Below are 16242 nucleotides of genomic sequence, written 5' to 3'. Positions count from 1 at the left end.
GATCTTAGTTTTCTGAATGTTGAGCTTTAAGCCAACTTTTTCACTCTCCTCTTTCACTTTCATCAAGAGGCTTTTGAGTTCCTCTTCACTTTCTGCCTAAGGGTGGTGTCATCTGCATATCTGAGGTGATTGATATTTCTCCCAGCAAGCTTGATTCCAGCTTGTGCTTCCTCCAGCTCAGTGGTTCTCATGATGTACTCTGCATATAAGTTAAATCAGCAGGGTGACAATATACAGCCTCGACATACTCCTTTTCCTATTTGGAACCAGTCTGTTGTTCCATGTCCAGTTCTAACTGTTGCTTCCTGACCTGCATACAGATTTCTCAAGAGGCAGATCAGGTGGTCTGGTATTCCCATCTCTTTCAGAATTTTCCACAGTTTATTGTGATCCACACAGTCAAAGGCTTTGGCATAGTCAATAAGCAGAAATAGATATTTTTCTGGAACTCTAGCTTTTTCGATGATCCAGCGGATGTTGGCAATTTGATCTCTGGTTCCTCTGCCTTTTCTAAAACTAGCTTGAACATCTGGAAGTTCACGGTTCACGTACTGCTGAATCCTGGCTTGGAGAATTTTGAGCATTACTTTACTAGCATGTGAGATGAGTGCAATTGTGCGGTAGTTTGAGCATTCTTTGGCATTTCTTTTCTTTGGGATTGGAATGAAAACTGACCTTTTCCAGTCCTGTGGTGACTGCTGAGTTTTCCAAATTTGCTGGCATATTGAGTGCAGTACTTTCACAGCATCATCTTTCAGGATTGGAAATAGCCCAACTGGATTCCATCACCTCCACTAGCTTTGTTCATAGTGATGCTTCCTAAGGCCCACTTGACTCCACATTCCAGGATGTCTGGCTCTAGGTCAGTGATCACACCATCGTGATTATTTTAGCTCTGTGCTGAATGGCCTTCTAAAGGTATGATATGTATTAACCTATTTAATCCTTAAGAATCTAGTGAGTTGGGTCTTTTGTTAGTCTCACTTTATGGATGAGAAAACTAAGGCAAAATAAGTACACATCTATTGCAAGTAGAGAAGATATAAGGTCAGGACTCACAAGTTTTTTGCTTATGAAGGAAATAATGGCATCTGGACACTTTCATACTTCAAACCAAATTAGAACATAAAGTGTTCTTTATGTCATGCTGCTGCTGCTGCTGCTAAGTCGCTTCAGTTGTGTCTGACTCTGTGCAACACCATAGACGGCAGCCCACCAGGGTCCCCCGTCCCTGGGATTCTCCAGGCAAGAACACTGGAGTGGGTTGCCATTTCCTTCTCCAATGCATGAAAGTGAAAAGTGAAAGTGAAGTCACTCAGTCGTGTCCCACTCTTAATGACCCCATGGACTGCAGCCTACCTGGCTCCTCGGTCCAGGGGATTTGCCAGGCAAGAGTACTAGAGTGGGGTGCCATTGCCTTCTCCACTTCATGTCATAGTAGTCCTTATATTTAAACACTAAAAAATTATAGTACTAGAATGAGTACATGTTCAACAAGTAAAACTAAATATTCAGTCATAGTAGATAAAAAATTCCAAAACACAGTGACCACAAACAAAACTAATAAGACACAAAGGGTCTGTATATCTACATATATGAAAGGTGTGTGTACTGGAAAGTAGAACTTTTTGATGACTCACTGTGTAGAAATAAGAATTTATTTTGTGCTCTGCCAGATATTCAATTTAGGGCTCTGGAAGCAAGCAGCAAGTGTAATCATGGATTACGGTAAACAACTAGCCAGCTATATTTACCAACACACAAAGAGAATTTTAAACACTGTTTAGAGTGGGCAGATCTATAAAAACAGAAAAACTGTGAGGCCACTCAGCAAGTGCAAAATGCAAAGAAAATTCTTTGGGTTATTATTTATGTTAGATGATGAACAGGACTTATAATCTGCTTCTGATTTACAGCTTCTGTCAGCAGGCTCAGTCCAATTGGACAGGCAGATACACCGGCTGGTATCAAGGTCCTGCTGAGAACTATCATTACTGATGTGGTACAGCAGGCAGCTTAGGTTGTGGAAATAAGTTGGACATGCTGCATACAGACAAACAAAAAACATCCTGCCTCCGTTGTTAAATTGAGCATAGGCTCCTATGGCACTTGATATTTCAACAGTGCTCTTGGCTATGTCTGTCAACCTACAAATATGAGGCCAAAAAAAAGGAAGGACAACCTTAATGAAACTTCCTGACTTCTTAGGTTTTTCATAATTTTTCTCTATTTTCTTTAAATTTTTACAAGCAGGCAGCTACACTATTTAATATCAATACCTATAGTCTCACCTTATACATAGCATTTGCATGGACTTTATTGTTTATCTAGTCCTCAGTTACTAACTACATAACTCCTGACAAGTTACCTAATTCTTCCTAGAGTTAGCTTCCTCATTCATAAAATAGGGATATTGCTTCCCAGGTAGATCAGTGGTAAAGAATCTCCCTGCTAATGTAGAAGACACAGGAGATGCAGGTTTGATCCCTGCTTTGGAAAGATTCCCTGGAGTAGGAAATGGCAACTGGCTCCAGTATTCTTGCCTGGAAAATGTTATAGCCAGAGGAGACTGGCAGGCTACAGTCCATGGGTCACAAAGGATCAGACATGTCTGACTATACGCACATACACACACACACATACCTTGATGAAAAAGATGTATACAGTGAACATACAAATGGCACTCAACTAGCATGAGCTTGGAGCAATTTATTATCATTGTACAGCATATACCTATAGTTACTATACAGTGTTACTACATATTGGATTATATATTATTACATAGATATTATATATTGTATATTATTTAGTTAAATCCCTTTTGTTTATAAAAACTAAAAGCCACAGACATTTATTCACTATTCTAATGTGGCTCTGTTATATTCAGAAGAAATGATTGCATACATTGGAGGTGAGTACAGAAAAGCATAAATCTAAAGTCTTGAGAAGAAGCAAAGAACCACAAAAATCTTCAATGGTGTTTGGTGTTATTAGTCATTAAAGCCTTTGAAAAAATCTTCTGAAAAGTTCTTTCAGAAATGGAGCATCAACAAAGCTATGGTGCCTGGAAAAAGCTTTCCTTCTCCTTGCACCACTACTGTTATCTTAAAAGTTCTAGCAATTCAATCTGGTTTATTTAGGCTAGTTACATTTTTTTCAGTTCCATAAACTCTGTTTCTCATGTCTATTTTTGACTTGATGGATTATTTCTATGAAACTTTAATTCCAAACTGCTCTACTGAGTTTCAAGAATGTTCTTTAATTGAATCTAGAAAATTTTTAATGAGCATCCCTTGTAAACCAAGACCTGGGGAATACAAAAAATGAATGATCATTTTAATCATGTATAAACAGACACTTATAATATACTATGATGGGCAATGCTACATAGGGCAATGAAAGGGTTTAGTGGTTTTGTTTGTTTGTTTACACATACTGAAAAATAAAAATCCCTGAAGTATTTTAACAGGCAACAAACATGAAGGAAGAAAAAATTATTTAGGGGAAAAACAATAAATAACAGCACCATATTTTAAAAGCACATGTGCTTGGGAGAATGACAAATGTATATGGGATACAGGTGAGAATAGGCAAATTATGATGGGCTTAAAACTCTTTATGGAATTTTGTAAGGCATCAGTAATTTGTTGAAGGTTATAAATTTACAAGAGTTTGAATGTTTTTAAAAAGATCTAACTGAGACATTATGGATGTTGATAAAAGCAGGAGAAAGAGCAGCCCCGGGACCCACCACTCTTCAACGTAAAGCTCTTCTATCACTGCACTGTGACTCTCTTCCGTTCCCATAGACGATGGGGAGATGAACGCATTGGTAATGACATACCCGTCAGCCCTCAGCCACATCCCTATTTTAAAACTGGATTTGCACAATAGCTTTTTGAAAGGCCTGTCACTGCTTTAGTGTCGCCTCTTGTCGCACCTCTCTGTGGGAGCTGACATTTTGCTGATACTTCATCAGGCTGGACCGCCTGCCGAGAAGCAGATTGGTAAAGGATATGCATCTCACTGCTGGGAAGGATGGGAAATGTATTATTTAAATACAATTTATTTTATAGCAACTTTAAAAATCAAATTGAGGATTGCTTCAGAGAGGTTGGAAGTATATTATCGCACCTCACCTCTTTGTGCCTGGTGATGCTTAACACTCAAAACTGTTCTAATAGTTTTTTGTTTGTTTTATCTTATTTCACTTTACAAGTGTTCTTTTTTCTATCTTAGATAATTGTCTTTTTTAGGAGATGCTAGCCCTAGTTTAGGGTAGGTATGTTACAGGAAGATGGAAAACAGCTTAGTGGTTGTTGGAGGGACCACTTGTTTCCTCATGATCTGAGCTAATATTCCAGTTATGTGAACTGAGAGAAAAAGGATAAGGGGTATGAATTTACACATAAAGCAATGCAATGATTTTTAGTCTATTTTTTGAATCTCAAATCAATCAAGCTAAATAATTAATTTTTATTCCAAAAAAAAAGAGTAGCCTGATAGCAAATTTTTGGTTGGTTGAAGCTATTTGTTGGTTAATTTAATTCAGCCCAAATGTCAACTTAGTCACCTGCTTAGAAACAGGAAAAATGAACACCTGAAAAGTTACGAATTCTTAATATCAAAACAGAAAGTAAAGATTAAGAAATCATTCAGATTTCTCCAGTGGACCTTCCCAATCCAGGAATTGAACCTGGGAGACCCCAGTTTGATTCCTGGGTTGGGAAGATCCACTGGAGAAGGGATAGGCTACCCACTTCAGCATTCATGGGCTTCCCTTGTAGCTCAGCTAGTAAAGAATCTGCCTGCAATGCAGGAAACCTGGGTTCAATCCCTGGTTTAGGAAGATCCCTTGGAGAAGGGAAAGGCTACCTACCCACTCCAGTATTCTGGCCTGGAGAATTCCATGGACTATATAGTCCATTGAGTCACAAAGAGTCAGATACCACTGAGCAACTTTCACTTTCACTTTCAGATTTTTAAGTTTTCAGGCTACAATTATTTGCCAGCCACTGGTATACTGGAGCTGTTAATAACAGCTTGGAAAGCCAGTGGTTAATTTGCAACCTGTTAAATTTTGGGGAATTTTCTGAGACAGTTGACATCACATTGGTTGCTTGAAATTGCCTTGGTGGGAATATTACACAGGAAATTGTCAAATGAACCAAAACAGGATTTTTATATTTCAGAGAATCAGTAGTTAAACATTTATCAATTTGTTTACAGAAGGTTCACATCTGTGTTTATTAGGGTTTTCATGGCACTTAATGATTTTGACCATCATCACCTCATGATGAATCATCATTTCATGATAGTTGATCATATAATGTTTAAAACTTGTTTGATCATATGTTTAAAAGTTGTATTTGGAATTGCTATCTCCCTACCTGGGGCTTTCCAGGTGGTACAGTGATGCCAGTGCAGGAGATGACAGAGATGCAGGTTGATCCATGGTTGAGAAGATCCCTTGGAGTAGGAAATGGCAACCCACAAAAGTATTCTTGCCTAAAAAGTCCCACGGACAGAGGAGTCTGGTAGGCTGCAGTCCATGGAGTTGCAAAGAGCTGGACACGACCAAGACCAAGCACACACACATACATACACATCCCCTTTCAGTATCTTCTCCCTTATTCTCTTCTAATTTTCTCTTCTTCATAGTGAAGGGGTCTATTTTGTAAACACGCATAAGAAATCATGGCAGAATTTAGAGAAGTAATAACAATGACTAAGGGAAAGGAAGATGGGATTTCTGAAAAAAGGGAAGTGAAGTGTCCAGAGGAAACATTTACTACTTTCTTAAAGCATTTTAGTGGTATTGTCAAGTTATGCTCAATATCCAGCTCATCTGAAACAGGAGAAAACAATCTTAAAGAGCAACAAGATCAATTGGACTGAAGAACACACATCTTCACTATATGGGAACAGTTAAGACCACCAGATGATACTTTAAGAATAGACAACTATCTTATGTGTTTAGTGTGTGACTGGTCTGAAGATAATATATTTTCTTCCTTGTAAAGGGGAAAAATAGTTAAGAAGTACATATGGGAAAGGCAGAAATGTAAAAAGGAGAAAAATATTCACTAATAGTCCTTAGAGATGGCCATTGTTAACAACTGCTTTCCTTTCTACTACAATTTCCCACACACATACATGTGTACAGGTTTTTACAAATTTACAAATGCTCTATATATTTATAGAGAAAATACATTAAATGTATTTAATGTACATTTAGTGTCAATTCTCCTGATGTTACACATTCATCCAAAACATGAATCTTAATGGCCTCAGAATAGCCCATTGATGTGTTATAGGATTTGCTTGCTCATTCTTGTTCTGGGTGGCTATGTAGGTTACTTTTATTTTGTACTTTAGTTAGTAGAAATAATACTGGGATAAAGAAAAAGCTGGGATCACTTCTGAGATTATTTGGTAACAGGCCTGATATATGAGACTAAACCTTCATAGAGATGGTACATTCTCATCAAGGGTATGAGTGTCTACTCAACCATAACCATCACCAACCCTGATACTGTCTATCAAGAAGAAAGAAAATGTATAGTCTACCACAATCCAGAGAGTTTTCTCACACACTGAAAGCAACACTTTTAAAAAGGAATTATTTTGCCCAAGTATTTGTATTTATAATTTCTAATAATTTGAATTTATATAAAGCCAATATCTTTAGAACTGCTTTTTTGTCTCTACTACCTCTAAAACATATTACCTTGTATAGTCTACAAGTATTTTTACAGTTCATTATGCAGAATAACTAAGTTTTAAAATTCTGTAAGCACCATTTTCAGAGTATTTATAAAAATATATATGCGTTTCTTCAAACATAAACCCCTTTTTTAAATGCCACACACATTTCTTGTGGAGTATATGAAGCATTTTTAATGAGTCCTATGCTTTGGTTTCATTCATTTTCATAAATATCCTATTAGGATTATTATATAATTTGTGTTTCTATCTGTGTGTGTAAAATCAGATAATAGCATATAACATTAAAATTGAACTGGTCTAGAAGTTGGGGGATATTTTTGCCTATCCAAATCAATGTATTATCTTATGTATCAGATTGCCAATAAAGTTAGAATTGTCACCTAAAAATCTCTTGGGACTTTCATAATATATTCTCCTTGGTTTTGAAATCTTCAAATGGAAGATAGTTGTAACATGACTATTAAGTAAAGAATGAACAGTTTATCTTTCTCTCTCCTTGTTTCTAAATACTCTATTTATATCACCTGACAATTGAAACAGATATATCACTATCTGCTTAATAATTATTTCATTAAAATTGAGTTAGGCAAGAGAAAATGTCACTTCACTTTGGAAATAGCAAGTTACTACCTTTTGAATATGTAAATTATTACCTTTAAGCTTTTTTTAAAGGAAACAAGTAGGCTAGGGATAGCCAACTGCTGTACTAGCAAAATTTATACCTTTTGAAAGGCTGTCAACAGTGCCAGAATGACAGTCCTAAAGTACGAATGATCTAGTTATATCCAGAAAAATCATCAGGCAACAACCTTGTTCTATCACTCTTGCTTAAGGGTTATCCTTGGGGCAGTCATGCATTTTCCCAAATGATCAGATGATTAGCTAAGTGCTAAATACTACCCTACTGTTACACCTTATATTTACATTTAAGTTTCTGCTTTTATTTGCTTGCTGCTTTATAGAAAATTCTAAGCACTAGCAGATAATTCAGATCAATGTTCACATCTCATATTATCATAGACAATCCAAACATTAGACTTCTGCTAACCTTGATCAGAAACATTTGAAATAGTAATGTAAAAATACCATTGTTACCATACAGCCCACAGCTTTTCTCAAGTTTTCAAGTAACTGTTTCATGGTGGATGGAGTAGAGAAGGCAATACAGGCAGGGTTAACAGAGGTTATGCAAGAATTACAAGCAGAAAAGGAGATAGCAAAGTAGTAGTGCTACACACTCTTTGAAGCAGCTTCAGTTTGACTAATCACTTTTTATCTGTCTTTAATCTGTTCCCACTCTGACAAGAATGAGAAATACAGTCTAGCAGATTTTTAAAGTGCCTTTCAGTATAACTTTAAATAGTATGCTATGATAGATGGGTTCCAAATATCTCCTAGCTTGCAGGTCTTTTGCAATGAGATTTTACTACCCCTCTCATCAGGAAGTAGAATCTCTTTCTCCTCCCCTTGAATCTGGCTGTCCTTATGACTTACTTTAACCAACAGAAGGTGGCAGAAGTAACAATGTGTGGCTTCCAAAGGTGGGCTTTTGGAGACATTGTAGTTTCTGCTTTTCCACCTTTGGATGCTCTTCCTTAGATTGCTGTCTTAAGGCTGTGATGCTTTGAGGAAGCCCAAGCTAACCTCCAGCAGTCATGTACGGATATGAACGTTGGACCACAAAGAAGACTGAGGGCTAAAGAATAGATGCCTTTGAACTGTGCTGTTGGAGAAGACTCTTGAGAGTCACTTGGACAGCAAGGAGATCAAACTAGTCAATCTTAAAGGGAATCAACACTGAATCCTCAATGGAAGGACTGATGCTGAAGCTGAAGCTCTAGTACTTCGGCCACCTGATGCAAAGAGGTGACTCATTGGAAAAGACCCTAATGCTGGGAAAGACTGAGGGCAGGAGAAGGGGGCAACAGAGGATGAGACAGTTGAATGGCATCACTGACTCAATGGACATGAACTTGGGCAAACTCCAGGAGATAGTGAGGGAGCAGAAGGCCTGGCAGGCTGTAGCCCATGGGCTCGAAAAGAGTCAGATATGATTTAGCAATGGAACAACAACCAAGGTAACCTTGTGGAAATGCTATGTACAGAAAAGTCTGGATATCCCTGATTCCAGCTGATCTACTAGCTAGAAGCAGCCACCAGTGACTGCAGGTGAGACAAGAGGGAGAATCATCTTATCAATCCAAAGAATCAAATTAAAAGTTGGTTTTGGCAGGATTTGTTACCAAGTATTGAGGTTTTTTTGTATAACAGATAATTAAAACATACACTCTTACACTGTAGCTCACAGAGCAGTTTTGAAAAAGCATTTATAAAGCTATCAACTTTAATAACTTTGTTGGTCATCTAGTCTAGGTTAATAACTTACATAGGGTACAGGCTTTTCCCATGTAACCAGGAAGACAGTCACAGTTTCCAGTTTCTTTGTTGCACTGACCTCCATTCTCACAGGGTCCACAGAAGAATTGGCATGCTGATCCCCAGAGGCCATCAGGGCAGGCTTGTAAAATAAAACGAGAAAGAAAGAAAGGAGCTATTTATTACCACCTTGTAATAAATCTCAACGTGGTCCCGGATTTCTGCTGTTGCCTAAGTGAGTAGGAAAATGTGTGTGTGTGTGTGTGTGTGTGTGTGACTGAGCTGCAAAGAAAGAAACATTCAGAGTAGCCCCTAAGGATTTATCACACTTCCAAAATATTCCATGAAGAAATCAACATGAGGCCATATCTTGTCACTTTGGAAACACACATAGAGGTTGGCTTTTTGCTAAAAATGTGGTTTTTCAGACAGGAACAATGGAAGCAATTTTGATGTATATTTTTGGAGGCAGTTGCACAGAACAAAATCTGAAATGAGATGTAATTTATAAAGGAAGCTTGGAAGGTGTGGTGCTTGGGATTTGTTCCACCTGAACCCTCTTTTCCCAGTCTTTGCTTATTTTCTAAGCCAGAATAATCATTCCAGAGGTTTGTAATTTCTGTATTTTATAAGAGTGTGCAATGTATAAGGGGGAGACAGAGAGACTTGTGCTGCTTTTTTGAATGTTCTTGAACTAGAAAAGGATGGCTAATACTTCAGGGACTACTGAGGGCTCAGTTAGAGGTTTCAGTCTCCACTGAAACCACTGGAATTTGAAACCTGGTAGAAAGCATGCTTTTAACACAGGGAAAACAGTGAGACTTTCTTAAACATGTGATAATTATAGAAAGCTACATAAAACCAAATTTGGCTGTGAAGTATCTTCGAGTCTTGGGCAGAGCTTCTGAATAACAGAATTATTAATTATTTTAGGGTCATACCATTCTTAGCTATTATCTATTGATCACTTCTTCTGTGCCAAGCATTTTACATAAATTAGCTGACATTTTCATAAAAATCCCTATATGACATAGCAACTTTATCTCCACTTACATAAGAAACTAAGACTTGGAGAGGTTAAGTGACTTATTCTGGGTCACGGTTAATGAGTAGCAAAGTCAGTACTGGAATCCAGAACTGGTTTGTGAAATTGGTGCTCTCAGTCACTACACCCAACTTCCGTGATGATACTACTAGTACTCAGCACTTTTCATGTCAGTTAACCGGCTCTTAGGGTTCCATCAGTGTTCAAAATTTCAAGTTCATCAATATGGAACTAGTCCAAGAAAAATTGGTCCTTTTAACGGTGACACAAAGGCAGAACAGTCCTCTTTAGAGAGACTCAAGAGACTTCTGGGCCAGAGTCCTCCATAGTCAAGTCTGTCTGCACCTGGGGTCCAAAACACCCCAGGCTACAAACTAATCAATGCAAGGCAAAGATGTTAGTTTTTTTTTTTTTTTTCCTCCCTCTCTCTCTTTTTTGCTATTTCACGGATTAGTGTAGAAACCAGCTCTACTGCTCTTAAAAGTCATCACTGATGGGCTAAATAAGGCCTGGTGCTGATTATGGAGAGCACTGTTCATTAGTGCCATTGAAACAATTTGCAGTCTTTAATTAAGTATTCATCTGCAATCTAGACACAGGTCTGGAGTCAAGATTTTTAAAGATATGCTTGGCTCTAGGAGCACTTGGGCTACTTCACTCTTTGAAAAAAGAGAAAGAAGAACAACAGGCCTGATTTTCATCATGAACAACACTTGGAGAGCTTTTCTTGCCTTGATTTTAGCTGCCAATCATGGTGATCCTGTTCACCCGCTCCAGTCTGAGTCATAATTTCATTTTGTGGTTAGACAAAAATATCAGAATTGGACAAAGTTATCTGATTAAAAAATAATATGTTTTCCTGAGACTATGGTGACCTCTCTATTTTGCTGATTTACATATACTTTCAACTCATTTTCCTTCACAGTGGGAATCTCAAAAGCATTTTCCAATATAGTGTATTCAGCAGTTGCTTTGAGAAAATGTTATCAGAATAAATCAAATTTACCCAGGTGTGTATATATGATATTATCTCCCATGTGTTGACTTCTAGGGCACAACTTCTCTAGTAGGGAAATGAATGAGGGGCTGACTCTAGGCTTAAAATCAGTTGAAGCAGAAGGAGGTTTAGATATTGGAATGGGACCCACTTTCATACCATGTTCAATGCATTTGTATAATGTCAGCCTTCTGTTCCCTCAAGTTCTCTTCCTCATTACCTAGACAGTCACAATCCAGCTACATAAAAAGCCCTCATCTCTACAAAATCTTGGTGAACATTGCTGTTTACATACTCTAGTTCCACAACCGGGTCCACAGCCACAGGTCAACCTGGAAGACCCCAATTCCCTTTCAGTCAGCTTGGACAAACCCTGCAGACCCTGTGAAGAAGATAATGTAAGGGTAATGTGTAATATACAAGAGTCAAGGACAACCTTCTACCCCAGGCCCAGCCTCTGTAAGTGGACCCAATAGAATGATGGTTTCCATTCAAATCTATTATCTCCTTCTGATTTTAAATGAGATTGCTTTGGATCACTTCACAGGCAAAAAGTTCACTTGCCATTAATTGTGATAACTGTACTTATATGTTCAGACCTGATATGCGTGAAAAGGAAATAAATACTGTGATAATTTCCCCTAGATAAAAGAGTAAGAACTGCTTAATTCATAATGTATAATAACAAGAGAAAAAGAATAAAAATTATTGAATCACACATATATTTATTTAAGAAAATATAGTAATTATTGAGTAACCTCTATATGTCCTGATTGTTTTAATAGTCTGGCGATACTTTGGTAAAAAGTAAATAAATAACTATCCTTCCCTTGTTGGGACTCAGCTTCTAGCAGCAACTGTGCAGGCAATAAACATTAGACATAATAATAATTAGAAAATATGGTATGTTAGATGATGGTAAGCACTTTGGAAAAATATAGATGTTCAAAGAGACTTGCAGGTTGCAATTTTGAGTAGCATGGTAATGACAAGATTCACTAAAAAGGTAACACAATCCATTTTGAGAAAATGAGAGAGCCATGCAGATGCCTTAGGAGAAGCATTCCGTGAGTCCACAATCCAGAGAAAGCCGTTACTAACATCTTGGAATACCTTTTTCCAAATTTTATATGCACCTACACGTATGTATCTATACACGTTACTTATCATTGGAATTATGCTGCACACAAACTTTTGTATTTATAGATTTATAAATAAATTATTTACAGAGATTTCAGAGAGGAGCACACTAATAATCATGTTTAAAATTTTCAAAATGTTTCTATGGTTTCCATTGCATTTGTTTGAACAGTCCAGCTTTAGATGTAAAGAAATTATTCTTTCACTCTCAAAGCTAGCAGCCCTTACTTGATTAATTCAGCTCTAACAAGTGATTGGCCAGCTCTCATCTTCTTAGGATAAGATTCTCTGCAATGTGATCTTTCTTCCCTTGCTCAAGCCAGCAAGGGAACAGCTAACATCACAGGCTAAGAAGACAAGGTTAAATGGCTTTATTGCCCCCGTCTCAGATTCCTCACCTGCAAATAGGGGATTGATAAAGTTTACTGATTTCCCAAGGACCTGTGTGGGGTGGAGTAACTAATTAATGATCAGCTGGTGCTAAACCAAAGCTGAGCATTGTTATTAGAGAAGAAAGAAAATTTATCATCAGATTGTACCTCTCTGGCATCTGTTGCCTTGGTAACCAGATTTGCAGGTGCAACTGCCATTTCTGGCACTGCATTCCAGGGTGTTCTCCTCCACACACTGACATTCTGAAGAGCAGCCAGCTCCGTAGGCCCCCTTGGGACAGTCTGCAAGCAGATTGAGGCAAAGCGGTCACCTGAAAACCATGCTTTGTTTCTTTTACACTGTAAGTGCACAGGCATGTAGTTCTGTGGGGCCTGATTATGGGAAAAACAAGGGGATCATCCTGGCTGCCAAAAAAATAGGGAAACAAATGTCTTTCAAATCAAGCAATTCATTTGCTTTTTGGCAACTGGATGTGAACAGTGAAGCCTGAACTACTTAAAAGGCTTTGGTGCTTCTGGGAGAGAAATTGCTTCTCAATGTGCTCCATTGGTGCCTGTAGTTTATATTCTCCAAAGGCTGCTAATGCCTGCCAGGCCCCATATCCATCGTGTCGCAGTTTGGCAATGATAGACAAGCATTGATGGGAAGGCTCGCCATTGTTTTCATTCCCTTTCATTATATGGTAATCTGCAATAATTCTACATCATGTAGATGACCCAAAACCTTCATCCTGACAGCACCATTATCTTGGCCACATCTTTGGCAAATGGTGCTTGCCTTTCCTTCATCATTTTCCCCATGCTGTTGAGTTTTAGGGATGCTAGTCAGCACAGGAATTCTAAATTGAGAAAGTCCCACCTTTGCATTCAGGAAAACATACTGTTATCTTCGTTATCTTTTTGAGGAGTTTTAGTGCTTAAATTTCCTTTCCAAAATATAACTGACAATTTTTTTTCTCCCACATTACAGGAGTCTAAAGGACTGAAATAAAAGATCTTTCAAGTGCCCTCCAGGCTCAAATTGTATTATATACATGTATAGGCTTTGCTGTGGAAAACTGCTTGGTGAGGACAAAATAAACCACTTGACTTTCTGATAGATGGGAATTATGAGCATCTGCTAATGTGTGCTATTATTAGCAGAGGTAATCTAAAGTGGTGGTTACAATCCACCATGGAGGGTGGTCTTTGCCTCAGTTACCAAGGAAGACAGAGTTACCCCTTAACGCAGAACAAAATTATCAACAGGGCCCCTTTGCACTGTTCGTAGTGTCCTCTTTGGACGATACCTCCTCATCCTTCCTGCGTCTTCTGTGTTGAGTTTTTTTCCTAGACCCACCAACCCCCAGCAGCTTTCAGAGCTATTGTCTTCCTTGATGTGGGCTTCTTGCTCATTCTCCAGCACTAATTTTCCTAGATTAGTTTCCAGGCCCTACTCTTTCTGGTTCAGCTTATAGAACAGGGGTTCAGTGGACAACTTATACCATGGAATACTTAACTGTGACAATTGAGTATATTAAGAACATAGCACTAGGGAGGGAAAAAATGGAAAAAGTGGAAGAAGAAATCTTTTGTTGGTAATCTAGCATTTTCTCAGGGTTTGCCATGCATTGAAACATGTCCTCCAAAAATACACATGTTTAAGTACTTCCCTCTAGTACCTCAGAATGTGACCTCATTTGGAAATTATGTCTTTGCTGATGTAATTAGTTAAGGTGAGGTCGTATTTGAAATTGTGCTGCTGCTGACATAATTCATTAAGATGAGGTCATACTGATGTGGGCTGGACTTACAGCCTTATATGACTACTGTCCTTATAAATAGGAGAAATTTGGACAAGAGGAGAAAATGCCATGCGAATACTGGAGTTCTGCTGTCACAAGTTAGGGAAGTACAGGAAGCTAGGGGAGAGCAGCCTGGTGCTGTTCCTCCCCTGGTGCCTGCAGAGGAATGTGGCCTGCCAGCGCCTTGATCCCAGACTTCCAGCCTCCAGAACTATGAGGCAATTAATTTTTGTTGTTTAAACCACTTAATTTGTGGTACTTCACTGTAACAGGACTAGAAAACTAATATAGGGCTGCAAATTCAAGCCTCTTAGGGCCAAGCAAATGGCATTAATAAATGAAGCCTCAAGTCTGAGCAATGAGTCCTGAAGACCTGGAATGTGTACGTTTTTTTCTAAAGAGGATCACATTCCAATTGCTAACCACCATTGCCACCACCACCATCTGCTTTTTAAATTTTTGAGCAGATGAGTTATGATTTGAATGTTTTTCACCAAAATATCTGATATTAGCTTATGAAAAATGTAAGAATTATTACTTTAAAATGTGATGTATCCTCTAACCTTGGAACAATAACAGAAATGATGCTATCTTTTTTCTAGGTTTGTTCCAGGAGGAATCCAGTGCTTTGTGATACATCGTCAGCACCTGCATTGTTCTCATTTACCCATGTCTTCTCTCCTGTTCTCTGTTCCTCGTCCATACCTTTTCTCATGTTGTTGCTGTTCACTGCTATCATGTCCGACTCTTGTGACCTCATGGACTGTAGCATACCAGGCTCCTCTGTCCCCCACTATCTCCCAGAGTTTGCTCAAATTCATATCCATTGAGTCAGTGATGCTATTTAACCATCTCATCCTCTGCTGCCCTCTTCTCCTCCTGCTCTCAATCTTTCCCAGCATCATGGTCTTTTCCAATGAGTCGGCTCTTCCCATTGGGTGGCCAAAGTATTGGAGCTTCAGACCCAGGCTTGTTTTTCTATGAAGCCTTCACTGGCTCTCTTATTGGAGAATTCACTGCTTATTCTGTTTTTAAGGGGCATGCCTTTTCTAAAATAGATAAGGTCCATGGACATTCAACTAAAAATACAATGTAAGACTCTAAAAGGTCTCTGATATTTTAAATAGGTCACAGTATTACTGAGGTTCACTCAGGAAGGATTTTCAAAGGTGGGACTATGGAATAGGTGGACGGGTGAGGTGCAGACTGTTTCAGGTTCACAGGGACTTGCACAGTTTCAAGGTGGGATGTGAAGGTGGGCACCCAGAGCTGTCCCAGTAGGAGATAGCTTAGAAGTTACTGATAAGCTGAAACACGTATTGGTGATGGTGTTTTCTTCCATCTTTGACAGTATGTGATTGCTGGTCACAAATGCAAAATGAATAGCATGATTTAGACATTTTAGGGATTTTTTTTTTTTGCACTAGAACTCAGTGTATTGGACTTTTGATGTTTAATTTTCATAAAATGTGGAATGTCCACTTAAATGAACTATTAACATCTCCCTCTCAATATTAAGGTAAACACTAACTAGGAAAAAGACTTCAGAATATTTTTTTTCACTCATCAAAATACAGATTCTATAATGTAAGGAGGCTAAATAAAGACTAAAACAAAAATTGTGATATGTATATAATATGATTGTATAAAATACGCTATGCTTTTTACTTTCTTCCTTTGTCTAATGTAAAAAAAGAAGAGATGTGCTGCTCACCATTTTGTTCCACAAGTGGTAAGTCCTAACCCATTGAAGTTGCTTATGAACAGTAAACTCTGAGA

At 38.2% G+C, this 16242-nt stretch overlaps 1 protein-coding gene across 1 annotated transcript in view; it reads right to left on the bottom strand.

Annotated features, from left to right (window-relative positions):
• LOC104985214 (EGF-like and EMI domain-containing protein 1) overlaps positions 1-16242 on the bottom strand; it is a 662362-nt gene that overhangs the window by 56520 nt on the left and 589600 nt on the right. The window contains exons 12-13 of the mRNA XM_010835278.1: positions 12827-12961; positions 9185-9247 (exon numbers count right to left, since the gene is read on the bottom strand). Coding sequence (XP_010833580.1) covers positions 9185-9247; positions 12827-12961 — 198 coding nt within the window. The remainder of the gene's footprint in view (positions 1-9184; positions 9248-12826; positions 12962-16242) is intronic.

Source organism: Bison bison, unplaced genomic scaffold (assembly GCF_000754665.1).
Source record: "Bison bison bison isolate TAMUID 2011002044 unplaced genomic scaffold, Bison_UMD1.0 scf7180017864040, whole genome shotgun sequence".
NCBI classification, from domain to species: Eukaryota; Metazoa; Chordata; class Mammalia; order Artiodactyla; family Bovidae; genus Bison; species Bison bison.
The sequence above is the reverse complement of the archived record's forward strand: the minus strand, read 5'-3'. Positions and strand labels throughout refer to the sequence as shown.